Source organism: Cricetulus griseus, chromosome 3 (genome assembly GCF_003668045.3).
Source record: "Cricetulus griseus strain 17A/GY chromosome 3, alternate assembly CriGri-PICRH-1.0, whole genome shotgun sequence".
NCBI classification, from domain to species: domain Eukaryota; kingdom Metazoa; phylum Chordata; class Mammalia; order Rodentia; family Cricetidae; genus Cricetulus; species Cricetulus griseus.
The window spans coordinates 199,853,400-199,866,548 of record NC_048596.1 but is presented as its reverse complement, the minus strand read 5'-3'; the positions used below and the strand labels follow the sequence as shown (position 1 = coordinate 199,866,548).

Here is a 13,149-nt window from a genome sequence, read left to right as displayed (position 1 = left end):
TCAAGCTTTGCTTTGATGTCCTGGGTAGGGCTACAGAACTGCGGGCTAGATCCTATGTGGATTATCCAGTGCCCCACCTCAGGATGAAGTCAGGAATGGGGAGGAGGTTGGTGTCCCTGGGTGCCTGGTTCCATAGGGGAAAGGGGAAGCATGGGCGATTGGAGATTGTCAGGCTGCTCATAGTGCAATCCATCAAGTTTATTTTAAATATTAAAGTATTGACATAAAGATTATTTCCTATTTGAGATGCCTCTTTTTGGCTTCTGAGCCCCATCAACCTGCTCTCTTTGGTCTTAGCACATCCTATGTCCTAGCTTCCCCTTCACTGTGGGGTTCACAGGCTGCTCTCGGCTTCTCTGCCTTGGCACCCAGTTATCCCTGATTTCATTTTAGAGGGGAACAGTGCTTAGAAACTGACTGTGGGCCTGGGAGGTGACTCCTTTGGCAAAGTGCTTGCTATACAAGCATGAAGACATGAGTTTGGATTCCCAGAAGTCATGTTAAAAAGCCAGGCTTGGGAGAGGGGTGCTGGAGAGATGGCTCAACAGTTAAGAGCACTAGCTGATCTTCTAGAGGTCCTGAGTTCAATTCCCAGCACCCACATGGTGGATCACAACCATCTATAACTAGTTCATGGTATCTGATGCCCCTTTCTGGTATACATGCAGGAAAAACACCAATACACATACAATACATAAACAAAAAAGAATTTATGTACTTATAAAAATAAGAAGTTGGAGAGTGGTTGATGAAGACACGCTAACCTCTGACCTATAAATGTATACTCAATGCACATACCAAACAGAAGCGGCTGCATGCCATGCTTCACACTTCCAGGAAGTATGACAGAATGCATGGTGGTGTGACTCTGTAAGAGTTACTGTAAGAACCAGCCTAGCTGCCTTCTTTAAAAAAAAAAAAAATCTGCCTGTTGGTGGTGGCGCACGCCTTTAATCCCAGCACTTGGGAGCAGAGGCAGGTGGATCTCCGTGAGCTCCAGACCAGCCTGGTCTACAGAACAAATTTCAGGACAGCTAGGACTGATAGAAAAACCTTGTCCCTTTGAAACAGTCTCACCTCTGTAACTCTGGCTGTCTTGAAACTCACTATGTAGACCATAATGGTCTTGAACTCACAAAGATCTGCCTGTTGGGATTAGAGTCATGTACCACCATGCCTGACTATTTGAAACTTCTACTAAATTTCCTTTTTTGGTTGTTTTTGGTTTTTGTTTTGTTGTTGTTTGATTGAGACAAAGCCTTGCTAAATAGCGCTGGCTGAACTGGAGTTACTTGGCTAGCCTCAAACTTGCATGGATCCTTCAGATTCTATCTAACTCCTGGGAGCTTGGGTTACAGAGATGAGCCACCATGTCCTGCTGCCTTTTTCTTTTTTCTTTTTTTTAAAGGTGATCTCAGGACTGGAGAGGTGGCTCAGCAGTTAAGAGCACTGGGTTCAATTCCCAGCACCCATGGGCCACCATGTCCAGCCTCACAATTTTAAAATGAAAAGATGGTGACCCAAATAGGAAAAGGGATAAGTGAACAAAAAAACACCTGCAATAAGCAGGAAGAACTCTTCAGAACCAGATTTCATGTGTCACCACAGTGGGAGCTATAGAGCGATTTTAACTGTGTGATTATTTTAGGCATCAGAAATTCAAGGTCACCTTTGGCTGCATAGTGAGTTGGGGACCACCCTTAGTTACATGAGACCTTGACTCAACAACAACAAAATGATTTTTTTAGACAACTAAACATTTTGAGTCAGGGTCTTGCTATGTAGCCTGGGCTGATCTCAAACTCATGATCTCCTTGCCTTAGCCCCTTGAAAGCCAGAGTTATAGGTACATGCCAGTATACATAGGTCCAGGATTATTTTTGGGACCTTGGTGCCTTTATTTCCCAGCTGAGAAAATGAGGTGTAATACATTGGAAATACACCAGGGGGACCTTTCCCACTGCTTTGGCCAGACAATGGGCCCAGAAAACCTTTACTAAGCATTCCCCCTTATGCATTGATCCTATGTAGTCACAGTGTGTTTCCCAAGACATTGAGATCAGACTAGACAAGGATGCTGCTTGGTGGGCCATGTTGTGACAGATACAGGACCAAGTCTTGTTCGGGGTGGGCAGGTCCCTATGCTTTCATTCATTGGTGGCATGTGCAGACAGGCAGCCTGCACATGGAGGACTCTAAGAGCCAACTTGAGGCTATGCTCAGTTGGTAGCGTGCTTGCCTAGCATGCAGCAAGTCCCATGTTCGATCCTCAGCACCATATAAACCAAGTGAGGTGGTCTGTATCTTTAATTGAAGCACTTAGGAAGTGAAGGCAGGAGATTCAGAAGTTAGCGATCATCCCATGGAGGACCACCTGGGATACATGAGAGCCTGCCTCAAAACTAAAAATGTTAAAGCCAGATGGAAGGCCCTGTGGTCAGCCGCATGGGCTGTGGTTATTGTCTACCTACCTTTTTTTCAGGGAAGGTAGATCTGAAAGGGACAGAGATATATGGCCATGGGGCTTCATATACTCAGGCAGTGATGGCCTTCACCCTTTGTGGGTACCTGTCAGGGCAGGTAGGGACAGGCTCTTGACAAAGGAGTCCTTCCCCATGTCCATGTGGAGTGTCTCAGCAGTATGGACCAGAAAGGAGTCACTGGCTACTCAGCAGGACTGCTCCATGTTGTCCCTCACTAGTTTATTCTCAAGACTCATCCTTGAATGTCTGGACTCATTGGAAGGCCTGCTTGATCCTGTTTCACTTGCAGCCATGCTAGGTAACATATGGGACCACCTCTGTCCTGCTATCTGGAAAGACCTGCTGTTAACTGTGTGAGACAGCCTTGGAGAGTCCAGGTGCCCATCCCCTTTGGATCATACCCTACAAGGCTGGACCAAATTCAGATTCCCTGGGTCCCTTCCCAGCACTACAGAGCCCAAATAAACATGGGTATATATGCGACTCTCATATGGTATGTGCCAGAGTACCTGTGCCCATGTATGTTAAATATGTGCATCTGAGTGAGTGTATGTATGTGTTTGGGCTGTGTGCACATGAGTATATGTTGTGGGAGTGTTAGGTACATGTACATGCAAGTGCTGGGGGGAGGTAGCCACTAGAACCTGGACCATAATTTTTTAAACTAGCCAGTGTCTATGTGAGACCTTGTACAGCCCTCCTCTCCAAGAACTTAGACATTCCCGTGTCCCAGTTCACACAGGGCTCGTTCTCATAATATCTGTTCTCCAGATGCTTGGAAGTACCTCCCAGGGTGGGATACTGACAACATACATACTCTGCACTTAAAGGGGTCATTTCATTTATTGTATGCGTGTGTCTTGAACTGTCCCTAGATAAGCCCATTGCTTATTTGGAAAGGTTGTGTTTTTACATGGACAACATGGGCTCTTGGCTTGTCCGGACTTCCCTGAGCTCTGAGAACACTAATCCTTAGGATATCACAGAAGATGCAGACTGAAGAGCAAGGGAGTCAGAGAGGCCAGCAGGGCCCCCATCTGGAGGTGGATGCTGGGAGCTTGTGAGTAGCCATAGTGTGTCCTGCAGGAGCCCTCCAGCTCACCCAGGGGGATAGGCTCTTCCTCAGGAATTTCCATGCTATTGCTTGCCTGGAGACAGACCCAAGTTAGACAGCCAGCCTTGTGGTTGGGGGAAGGGCAGGAAACCCAAATGGCCATTTTCTCCTCACCTGCTCAACATCAAAGAAGACCCGCAGAAGGTTGTCAGCTAGTACACCTCTGACCTCTGTGTCTGTCCAGTTCCTCCTGAGAAGCTCCGCTATGAGATCTGGGTACTTGGAAACATCCTCCAGTCCCTTGGGGAGCCTATACCAAGACCAAGAGAACCAGGCATTGCAGACAGGCATATGAAGACCAAAAGAACAGGCTTGCAGCAAAATGCCGTGCACGTACGCAGGACACACTTCCCCCTCCCCTGTCCCATCAGCACACATCAAATGGATTGTAACTCCATCATAGCACAAGATGTCACTCTTACTCTGTAACACCATCGTAGTCTCCTCCAAGGCCCACAGCCCCAGCTCCTGCCACTTTCTTGATGTGGTCCAGGTGGTCTGTAAAGAGTAGCAGGTGTGGGTCCTAAGCAAGGCCCTCCCCCACTTGGTCACTGTGTGGTCATATCCACTTACCAGCCACTTGGGACAGGGTGGCATCTTTTGAACAGGACACAAATTTACTGTAGAAGTTTACCATCACCAGACTCCTTGTTTTGTTCTGCTCAGAGAAGGGTGGGGAGTGGAAATTGGACAGGGCCCATAGGAGACAAGGGGCTCCCCTTCACTCCTCTCATGCCTTACCACCAGCTGGAGTACATCATCAGGTACATTCCGCTTGCTAGGACAGATGTTGTAGGCCGAGGAGTGACTGAAGATGACTGGGGCCTTGGAATATTGCAAAGCATCCTTCATGGTGGCCACAGACACATGGGACAAGTCAATCATGACACCCAGACGGTTCATCTCCTTCAGCACTCTCTGGAGGTGGGAGAAGAAGGTCTGGAGGTACACCTCATAGACACTCTGAACTTGGGGCATGGGAGAAGCAGTACTGGAGAGGTGATAATTAACCCTTTAGTGTCTGGAGGTTGTGGGGCACTCAGGACTTAGCATCCTGAATGCTCAGGGGTTCCAACGAACTCAACTCTGGAAACCTTCCTAGCCCTCTGTCCTTTGGGGACTGTGGTCCTTCCCCCTCACCTTCCCAAAGACTGATAGTCCTTGGCTCTCAGCCTTGTCATCTCCTGTGTCCACCATCCAGTTGTCGGCCCTGAAGAGAAACACACGCGTGTCTAGGGAGCAAAGCAATAGTGTCACCCTCGCCTGCCTAGCTAACAAGGCCTGATCTGGAGCTCAGGAGAGTTCTGTATATGACAGGAAATGTTTGGTTTCTTCTCCTCATCACATTGCAGGGGCTTCACAGTGGGGACCCCTTACCAGGGTGTGTTGCAGTTGTGGGTGAGTGTCAAGTACCGCATGCCTAGATGGTAGAGTGTCCGCAGGACACCCAGGCTGCTGTCAATTAAGTGGCCACCTTCCACACCAATTAGACTGGCCACTTTCCCCTCACTGAAAGCCTGTCGGATACCTACAGAGAACAAAGGAGAGGGTTGGCACTAGACATTCGGTATTCAAAGTCCCACCCTCTACTCAAGACCAAGCCTGGCAGGAGGACATTAGGGCCTTGGTGGGAAACTACCTGAACTATTGGTGACACACAAGAAGGTCTCAGGATATAGTTGGCACATGCGGTGTATGACGTCTATCTGTTCCAATATCCTTCTCACAGCATCTTTGTTTTGGGTATCACAAGGCATGTATGCAGACCAGAACTGGGGGCAAAGAGGAATAGCTTGTAGTCCAGACCACTGATATCTGAGCCCACCCCAGTGTACACATGGGTCTGTTCTCCTGCCCATTTAGAAGCCCTGGGGGAGCCCGGTGGTGGTGGCGCACGCTTTTAATCCCAACACTCAGGAGGAAAAGGCAGGCGGATCTCTGTGAGTTCCAGACCAGCCTGGACTGCAAGAGCCTCCAAAGCCACAGAGAAACCCTGTCTCAAAAAACCAAAAAAAAAAAAAAAAAAAAGAAGAAGAAGAAGAAGAAGGCCTGGAGGCTGGTTTAGTCAGGTGTGCCCTTCCAAGGCCTGTGACCCAGGGGCCCAGGAAGCATGCTTCTCTAAGGCAGGCCATCCTAACCAGTCCCACGGGGAATATAGGGGAGAATATATGCTCTCCCAGTACAGAGCAGATGGGAGATCAGAGAATGTACCTGGCCCCCCACAAAGCCATCCTGCAGTTTGGGGATGTTGGTGTGTGTTTCCATCAGTGTGGTCAAGTTGGCCTTGGAGTCATTCAGCTTGTTGTTGAACAACGTTAGCAGTTGCCAAGGCAAGTCGTTGTGCCTGGAGGGAACCAGAGTTAGTACAAGGTGGATTAGGAAGTGTGCTTGGGCCTGTAGGCTTCTGAACCAGCTGGCTTGCAGACTGCCCTTCTCAAATTCAAAATCCTATGGCTCAAGGCTAACATGCAGGCTTCAGAGGTAAAATACCTCTGACTTGAACATGCCTGAACACTGGTGAAATTCCTAATTGCACTCCAGGCCAAGTGACCATGAGCTGAGAATAGCTAGGCCAGCCTTCCTTCCCCTATCCCCTACACTAACCCCCAGGCAGGAAGAGAGGGTAGACTCTGCTCTGCTGTAGAATCACTTGGGCCTGAGGGCTGGGGACCAATGCAGACACCTTATAGGAATATGACATTTTCAGTTCAAAGAGTAAGTTTTCCCCTTGCAGGGAAAGCTGTGACATATAGGGAGTAGCCTGGCCCCATCCTTCTGGGGAGTGACGCATCACTCATAGGATTGAGGCGCGTCTGACAGCTAGCTAGTATAAAGACTTTTGTCACCTCTGCCTGTGCTGCTACAGAGCCTGAGTTGTCACTGAACTCCAGCAGACAGTCCAGGAGCAGCCGAGGCAGGCTCAGGCCCAGTAGAATGCTTGCCACAGATCTGCACTGCGCTGATTTGCATGCACAGGATTGTGGAGGAGGCACCCACAGTGTGTATCAGTCTTGTGGCTGCAGCCTAGGTTAAGCTGGGCCCGAAAGGCCCCTTTAAGGTGAGCAGAGACAAATCTCCCTTCCCCAGCCCTGGCTTTGTTCCCATGGTCCACTTTCCTTCTCCAGTCCCAGCTTCTTTTTCCTACACCTTGGTTTTCTTATCTATGACATAGGACACTTTGGTATCTTCCCCAAGATACCAGGCATGTTATTAAGGTAAATAAGTAACTGTTAGTGTGGTCATTTGGATCTGTCCAGAGAAATATATTGTTAGGCATCTTCATTCTTATGAGAGCTTCTGCAAAAACAGGACATCAATCCATCACTAGGCAATATCATAAGGCCCCACTGAGGTATACATACACAGTCCTTTAGCCAAATGTCATTGTGAAACCCATAGGCTTTTCTGAGGGTTGGTTTCTTTTGAGACAGAGTCTTACTATGTAGCCCTGGATAGCCTGAAACTCTCCATGTAGGCCACACTGGCCTAAAATTTTCTGTGATCTTTAAGCCTCTACCTTCTACAAATTGAGATTACAGACTTATGCCTCTGTACCCAACCTGTTTGTTTATTGTTTTCTCATTATTTAGATTTATTTATTTTATTTTATGTGTATTTTATTTTTTGCTTGCATGTATGTTTGTATGTGTATCATGTGTGTGCCTGGCACCTACAGAGGTGAGAAGCATTGGATCACCTGGAACTGAATTTACAGATGGCTGTAAGCTACTATGTGGGTGTTAAGAACCAAGCCAGGCAGTGGTGGCCCATGCCTTTAATCCCAGCTCTCAGGAGGCAGAGACAGTCAGCCTGGTCTACAGATAGATTTTAAGGCAGCCTGGTCTACACATTGAGTTCTAGGTCAGACAGGGCTACACAGGAGAAACCTTTTCTTGAAAAAAAAATTAATTAAAAAAGACGACTCAAACACTAGTCCTCTACAAGAACAGCAACTGCTCTTAACCACTGAGCCATCTCTCTAACCCCCTTATTTTTGTTTGTTTGTTTTTCAAGACAGGGTCTCACTATGTAGCTCTGGTTGTCTTAGAACCCTGTAGACCATGCTGTCCTTGAACTCCTAGAGATCCACCTGCCTCAGCTTCCTGAATGCTGGGAATAAAGACATGTGCCACTGTGCCTGGAGTTGATAGTGTTTTTAAACAGGGCCTTTCTATTAATCCAGACTAGACATGAGCTCATTATGGAATCCAGGCTGGCCCTAAGCCTGCAGTGATTGACCCTTTAGCCTCAGCCTCCCAAGTGCTGGGATGACAAGTGGAGGCAAGTGCACCCAGCATTATACAACAATTGACTCAGGGTTGTTGAGTCCATGGACTAGGTCACCTGCCACCAATCAGTTCTCCTTCACCTGACCCCATCCACTCCCAGTAATGGATTTTCCAAAATCCAGGAAGTCAATCCAGGAAGCTCCTTTGGGAAGTTCAGGGAATGTACCCCTCCCTAGAGCTGGTGGCCGAGCCATCTCTCAGCAAAGGAACATGCAAGCTTCAGTCTCTCTGTGTGAGGGAAGGTCCAGAAACGGGCTGGACCGACTTTGTCCCTTTTACCCCTCCCTTTGTACTTGGCACACATTTATCATGACACTGAATGGATAAATGAATGGTTATGGGCCAGCCAAGGCAGCCTTGCCAGCTCCTTAGGCAGGGCTAGGCAGGCTCCAGGAAAGGAACTTTATTCTTTGCCTGAGGACACTTACAGCCGGTCTAAGAAACTCATCTCCATTACAGGTGCTGGGGAGGGGTGGAGCACTTGAATGGGGCCCTAGATACCTCAGAACTCCACTGCCATACCACTCTGCCGACCTCTCTCCTTATCCCTTCTCTGCCCTCTTTGGGAAGACAAAATGGGACCATGGGACTCCTGTCTCCTGAGGAAACAGAGCCACCCCTGCCAGGTCAAACTGCAGTTCCAACCTGTAAGTGCCTCAGGGATCAAGGGTGTTGGTGGTTAGGTCCATTAGAAACTTCTACAATGCAGGGTGGTGGTGGCGCATGCCTTTAATCCCAGCACTCGGGAGGCAGAGGCAGGTGGATCTCTGTGAGTTCAAGACCAGCCTAGTCTACAAGAGCTAGTTCCAGGAGAGCCTCCAAAGCCACAGAGAAACCCTATCTCAAAAAACCAAAAAGAAAAAAAAAGAAACTTCTACAATAACCCAGTGGGAGGGTGATTGGCCAGTAGGGGTATGGATGTGATAGCTAGAATTAGAGGACAGGTGGTAAGGAACTGGCAAAAGGACTTCAAGCATTCTAGTGCTGTCAGAGGGGTCAGGGCGTGTGAACTGGACATATGGGACACCCCCACAAAGGAACAAGACAGGCACTGGGGCATTTGGCATCCGGCTGGGCATGAGATGGAGGAGAGCCAGAAGGATGCTCAAGAGGACCTTATTGAGGTAAAGCCACGCTCACCTCAGCTTTTCAGCTGAGATCCGGGTAGGGGACTTGGATCTCTTCCTCAGACATATGACTAGAGAGTTGGGAGACCTCAGAATCCCCCCAATGCAACCCAAACTCTGAGCTTTCGGAGCCCTCGAAGCCAGGTTCTGGGACACTCCCTCCTTCCTTTCCTGCCCTCTTTTGCTGAAACCTTTTAGGTCCTAAAACTCTCCACCAAGAAGCTGAGGCCTGAAAAGGATAAGAACCGTGGTACAGTGGGGAAACTGAGGCCCCAGCAGAGGAGTGAAAGTTTCTGGCCCTTGCAGGCACCGCAATAGGTAGCTACTCACCCATCAATGACCGGTGTGGTCTTCATGATTTCTTTTGCCTTGAGCTGGAATGGGTCAGAAGCGCAGACGGCCAGCAGAGGCCATAACCACCAGATGACCAACATCGCAAGACCCCCACAGCTGCTTGTACAGGGATCTGCTTCCACGGCTGCCTTGGCACCTCTGTGCTGGCCTATACACAGAGGAAAAAAGTCTAAGGGCCAGATTGAGCCACTGTGCCTGTCAGGAGAAAGGAGAGAGGCCTTTGGTCCAGGTAATTAAGACTGTGAGTCCTGTTTATAACTTCCAGTGTTCAATGAGTAACCACTCCCTTTCGTGATATGCAGCATAGACCATCCCATACTGGGTGTTGCTGTATTGCCTAGGTAGAGGCATAGAAAGACACTTGGGATTCCAGACCCTGACAGAAGCTCCAAACGGGTTAGCACAAGGCAGTTTCTTGTCATCTAGCTTCCTGGCACATCTGCTCCTGGAGATTTGGTACCTTTATGCAGACTTTTCCTTCAGGGCCCAGTTCACTGAAAATGCCCAAAGTCTTTTTTTTCTTTACTTTTTTGTTATTTTTAGTGCTCAAAGTCTTACAGGCCAGGATTACAGTATCCTGTAAGGGTCCTCCTGGTGCCTACCCACCTCCAGGCAATACCTGGTGCTTTCTCCCCAACACCCACCCCAAGAAAAAAAGGTTATTTCCTTGCCAAGTGCCTGGGCCCCTGGGCCTCACTTTTGTCTTGTTGACAGCACCTCAAATGATTGCTGGGGAGACTGGGTCAGTTAGCAGCTATCAGTGTACCTCATCATTACAGAAAAGCCACATTTATTGTCTTCCTAGCTCCCACTGTCTCTTGGCAAAGAGGCCCCAAGAATCCTTAATACCATGACCCTATACAGGAAGTGCCACTGTCCATGTAACTCAGTGGTATCCGACTCATCCTAAGTGTCCATACACATGCTACCCCCCTGACCCATTGCAGACAAGAGGGGCATGGAGGCCTCCTACTCTGATAGCTGCCACAGTTCCCCGGACTTGCAATGTGATCTGTGTCTGGGTTTTAAGACTGTCTGGTGGGGGAGGGGGCAGGAAAGAACTTGCAGGGTGGGATACTCTAACCCAGGCTGGCCTGGAACTCACTTTGTACCCAGACTGGCATGAAACTTGTAGTAATACCTTAGCCCCCCAATTGCTGAGATTACAGGCAGGCATCACCACACCTCGATGTTTTCACTAAGATTTTCAAGATATTGTTCCTTCCTCAACCCCTACAATTAGTGTGTTCATTTTTCCTGTTACTCCTTTGTTAGCATTTTCTCTCCTTGTTTAGCAGTCTTACATAATCCTGTAGACCTTGCAGAATCCTTAGTGCCTAAATCATGGTCCACCGCATCCCTTTAGCAACAGTTCACTGTGGATTCTTTTGTCTCCGTTCTTATTTTTTCTTGTGGTATTTTGCTTGTCTGAAATTCTTTCTTGGGTAAAATCTCCTGAAATACTGTTGTCAGGTCTTCATTCTCATCCTCACTGAGTCTGTCAATCCTAGCCTACTGCTTCCAGTCCCACAGCAGTGTCTGGGCCATTCTAGAAATGCTGTATGAGCTCTGGGATCTCTGCACCTGGGAGCATCCCTTTGTCTCTGAATCTTCCCCAGGAAGGGCTGAACCTTCTGTTTAGTCCTGCCTGGTTCTTGATTATCTCAGGTGTGAATTCAAATTTGTTGTTGTTGAGACAGGGTATCCTGTCACCAAGACCTGCATTAAATCCTTTTGTTCTTGTTTTGTTTTTGACACAGGGTTTCTCAGTGTAGCCCTGGCTGTCCTGGAAGTCACTCTGTAGACCAGGCTGGCCTTGAACTCAGAGTTCTGTCTCTGTCTGAGTGCCTCTGAACTCTCTGCCTCCTGAATGCTGGCATCAAAGGCCTGTACCACCACTTCCCAACCTGGCCTTGAACTCTCAGCCTCCTGCCCCCCTCATTACCCAAGTACACTACTGCACCCATCTTGGATTGTTAAAAACTACTTTTAATTTTTCTCCTGTCATCCCTATATTGATTTAAAAGTCCTAAAGGGGCTGAGGAATGTTGCTCAGTGGTACAGCATTTGCCTAGAATAGATAAAGCTTTAAATAGTGTGGTCTTGTAGGCTTCCAGTTCAAATCTTAGGTTCCTATACTTTTGTTTCCATTCAGAATTTTATGAGTTGGTCAGATTTCTCATCCTCAGCTTCTCTGAAATTAAGAAGTCATTGTGGGTCAGGTAGTGGTGGCGCACACCTTTAATACCAGCACTCTGGAGGCAGAGACAGGCAGATCTCTGTGAGTTCGAGCCCAGCCTGATCTACTGAAAAAAAAAAAAAGTCATTGTGTTACCTTATTGATAGGAAAAGCTAGACAGTGTTTAAACCTAATGCTGTGACCTTTAATACAGTTCCTCATGCTACAGTAATTCCCTAACCAAAAAATTGTTTTTCTTTTGCGCGGGGGGTGGGGTTGGGGTGGGGGGTGGGGGTGTAGGGGGCGGGGTTTTAAGACAGGGTTTCTCTGTAGCTCTGGAGGCTGCCCTGGAACTAGCTCTTGTAGACCAGGCTGAGCTCGAACTCACAGAGATCTGCCTGCCTCTGCCTCCCAAGTGCTGGGACTAAAGTTGTACACTACCACCGCCCAGCCCCTAAAATTATTTTTGTTGCTACTTCATAGCTATTATTTTGCTACTCTTATGAATTTTAAAGTAAATATCTGATTTTTGTAATGTAAATGTCTGATATTCAGGGTATCTGATATGAGAACCCTGGGCCCTGAGTCCCTACCCAAAGGTTGAGAATCACTGAAGAGAACCACTTAAGTTTTTTTGTTTGTTTGTTTGTTTTGAGACAGGATTTCTCTGTATAATTTTGGAGCCTGTCCTGGAACTCTGTAGACCTCAAACTCACAGAGATCTGCCTACCTCTGCCTCCTGAGTTCTACGATTAAAGGTGTATGCTGCCACTGCTCAGTCTGTTGTTTTTAATCAAACTAGACATTGTGTTGTCCAGCTATACTACCTGTAATCCTGCATTCAGAAGGCTGAGGCAGGAGGTTGGCAAATTTGAAGCTAGCCTAGGCTACAGAGGAAGACCTTGCCTTTAAAAACTGTGTCTTAGCCAGCTGGTGATGGTGCATGCCTTTAGTCCCAGCACTCAGGAGGCAGAGGCAGAGGCAGGTGGATCTCTGGGAGTTTGAGACTAGCGTGGTCTACAAGAGCTAGTTCCAGGACAGCCTCCAAAGCCACAGAGAAACCCTGTCTTGAAAAACCAAAAAATAAAAAATAAAGTAAAAAATAAAAATAAAAACTGTGTCTTACTGTTTGTTCTGAACTTCTGATTGTCCCACCTTCTCTCACTGGGTGCCATTATCACATTCTCAATCTGACAGTCTCCTGATACTATAGCCTCCTCTCACCACCCAGCTCTCCTCCTCCCCTCCCAGATGCTCTCATCTGACTTTGCCTCTTCCTCCAGGATCCCTGGCTGTGGCTATAGGCTGGGCACCTACAGTTTCCACTTACCATCTTACTTTAACTTTCCTCCTCTTTGGCTTAGCCTCTAATTTGATTAGGACAAGTCCTCACAATATTCTCTAGCAGGGGTGTGTAGTGGCTATGTCTCTGAGCTTTTACAAGCCTACATTATGTCTATTCAGCTTTCACACCAGGTCAACAGTTTTGCTGGATGTGCAGTTCTGGGGTGTAAATCATTTCCCCATGAGCTTGAAGGCTCTGCAGTCTGTCTCGATTGAACTGTTGATAGGAACAGCATCAGGACAGCTGATATTTAAATAA

The 13,149-nt window shown here is 47.8% G+C and overlaps 1 protein-coding gene across 1 annotated transcript; it reads right to left on the bottom strand.

Annotated features, from left to right (window-relative positions):
* Positions 1-3,320: 3,320 nt before the first annotated feature.
* Dpep1 (dipeptidase 1) lies at positions 3,321-9,548 on the bottom strand. The gene is made up of 10 exons (XM_027410618.2): positions 9,344-9,548; positions 5,809-5,941; positions 5,237-5,369; positions 4,975-5,125; positions 4,738-4,807; positions 4,339-4,515; positions 4,171-4,255; positions 4,020-4,095; positions 3,712-3,847; positions 3,321-3,631 (listed from the first exon to the last, which is right to left on the bottom strand). The coding sequence occupies exons 1-10, from the start codon at positions 9,445-9,447 to the stop codon at positions 3,464-3,466; spliced, it is 1,233 nt and encodes a 410-aa protein (XP_027266419.1). The 5' UTR covers positions 9,448-9,548; the 3' UTR covers positions 3,321-3,463.
* Positions 9,549-13,149: the final 3,601 nt, after the last annotated feature.

Coding starts and splice junctions, on each gene's coding strand:
- Dpep1 (XM_027410618.2), bottom strand. CDS start 9,447: ATGTTGGTCATCTGGTGGTTATGGCCTCTGCTGGCCGTCTGCGCTTCT. Junction 3,848..4,019: donor GACTACGATGGTGTTACAGA/GTAAGAGTGACA, acceptor GTCTTGGTATAG/GCTCCCCAAGGGACTGGAGG. Junction 3,632..3,711: donor TCTTCTTTGATGTTGAGCAG/GTGAGGAGAAAA, acceptor GTCTGTCTCCAG/GCAAGCAATAGCATGGAAAT.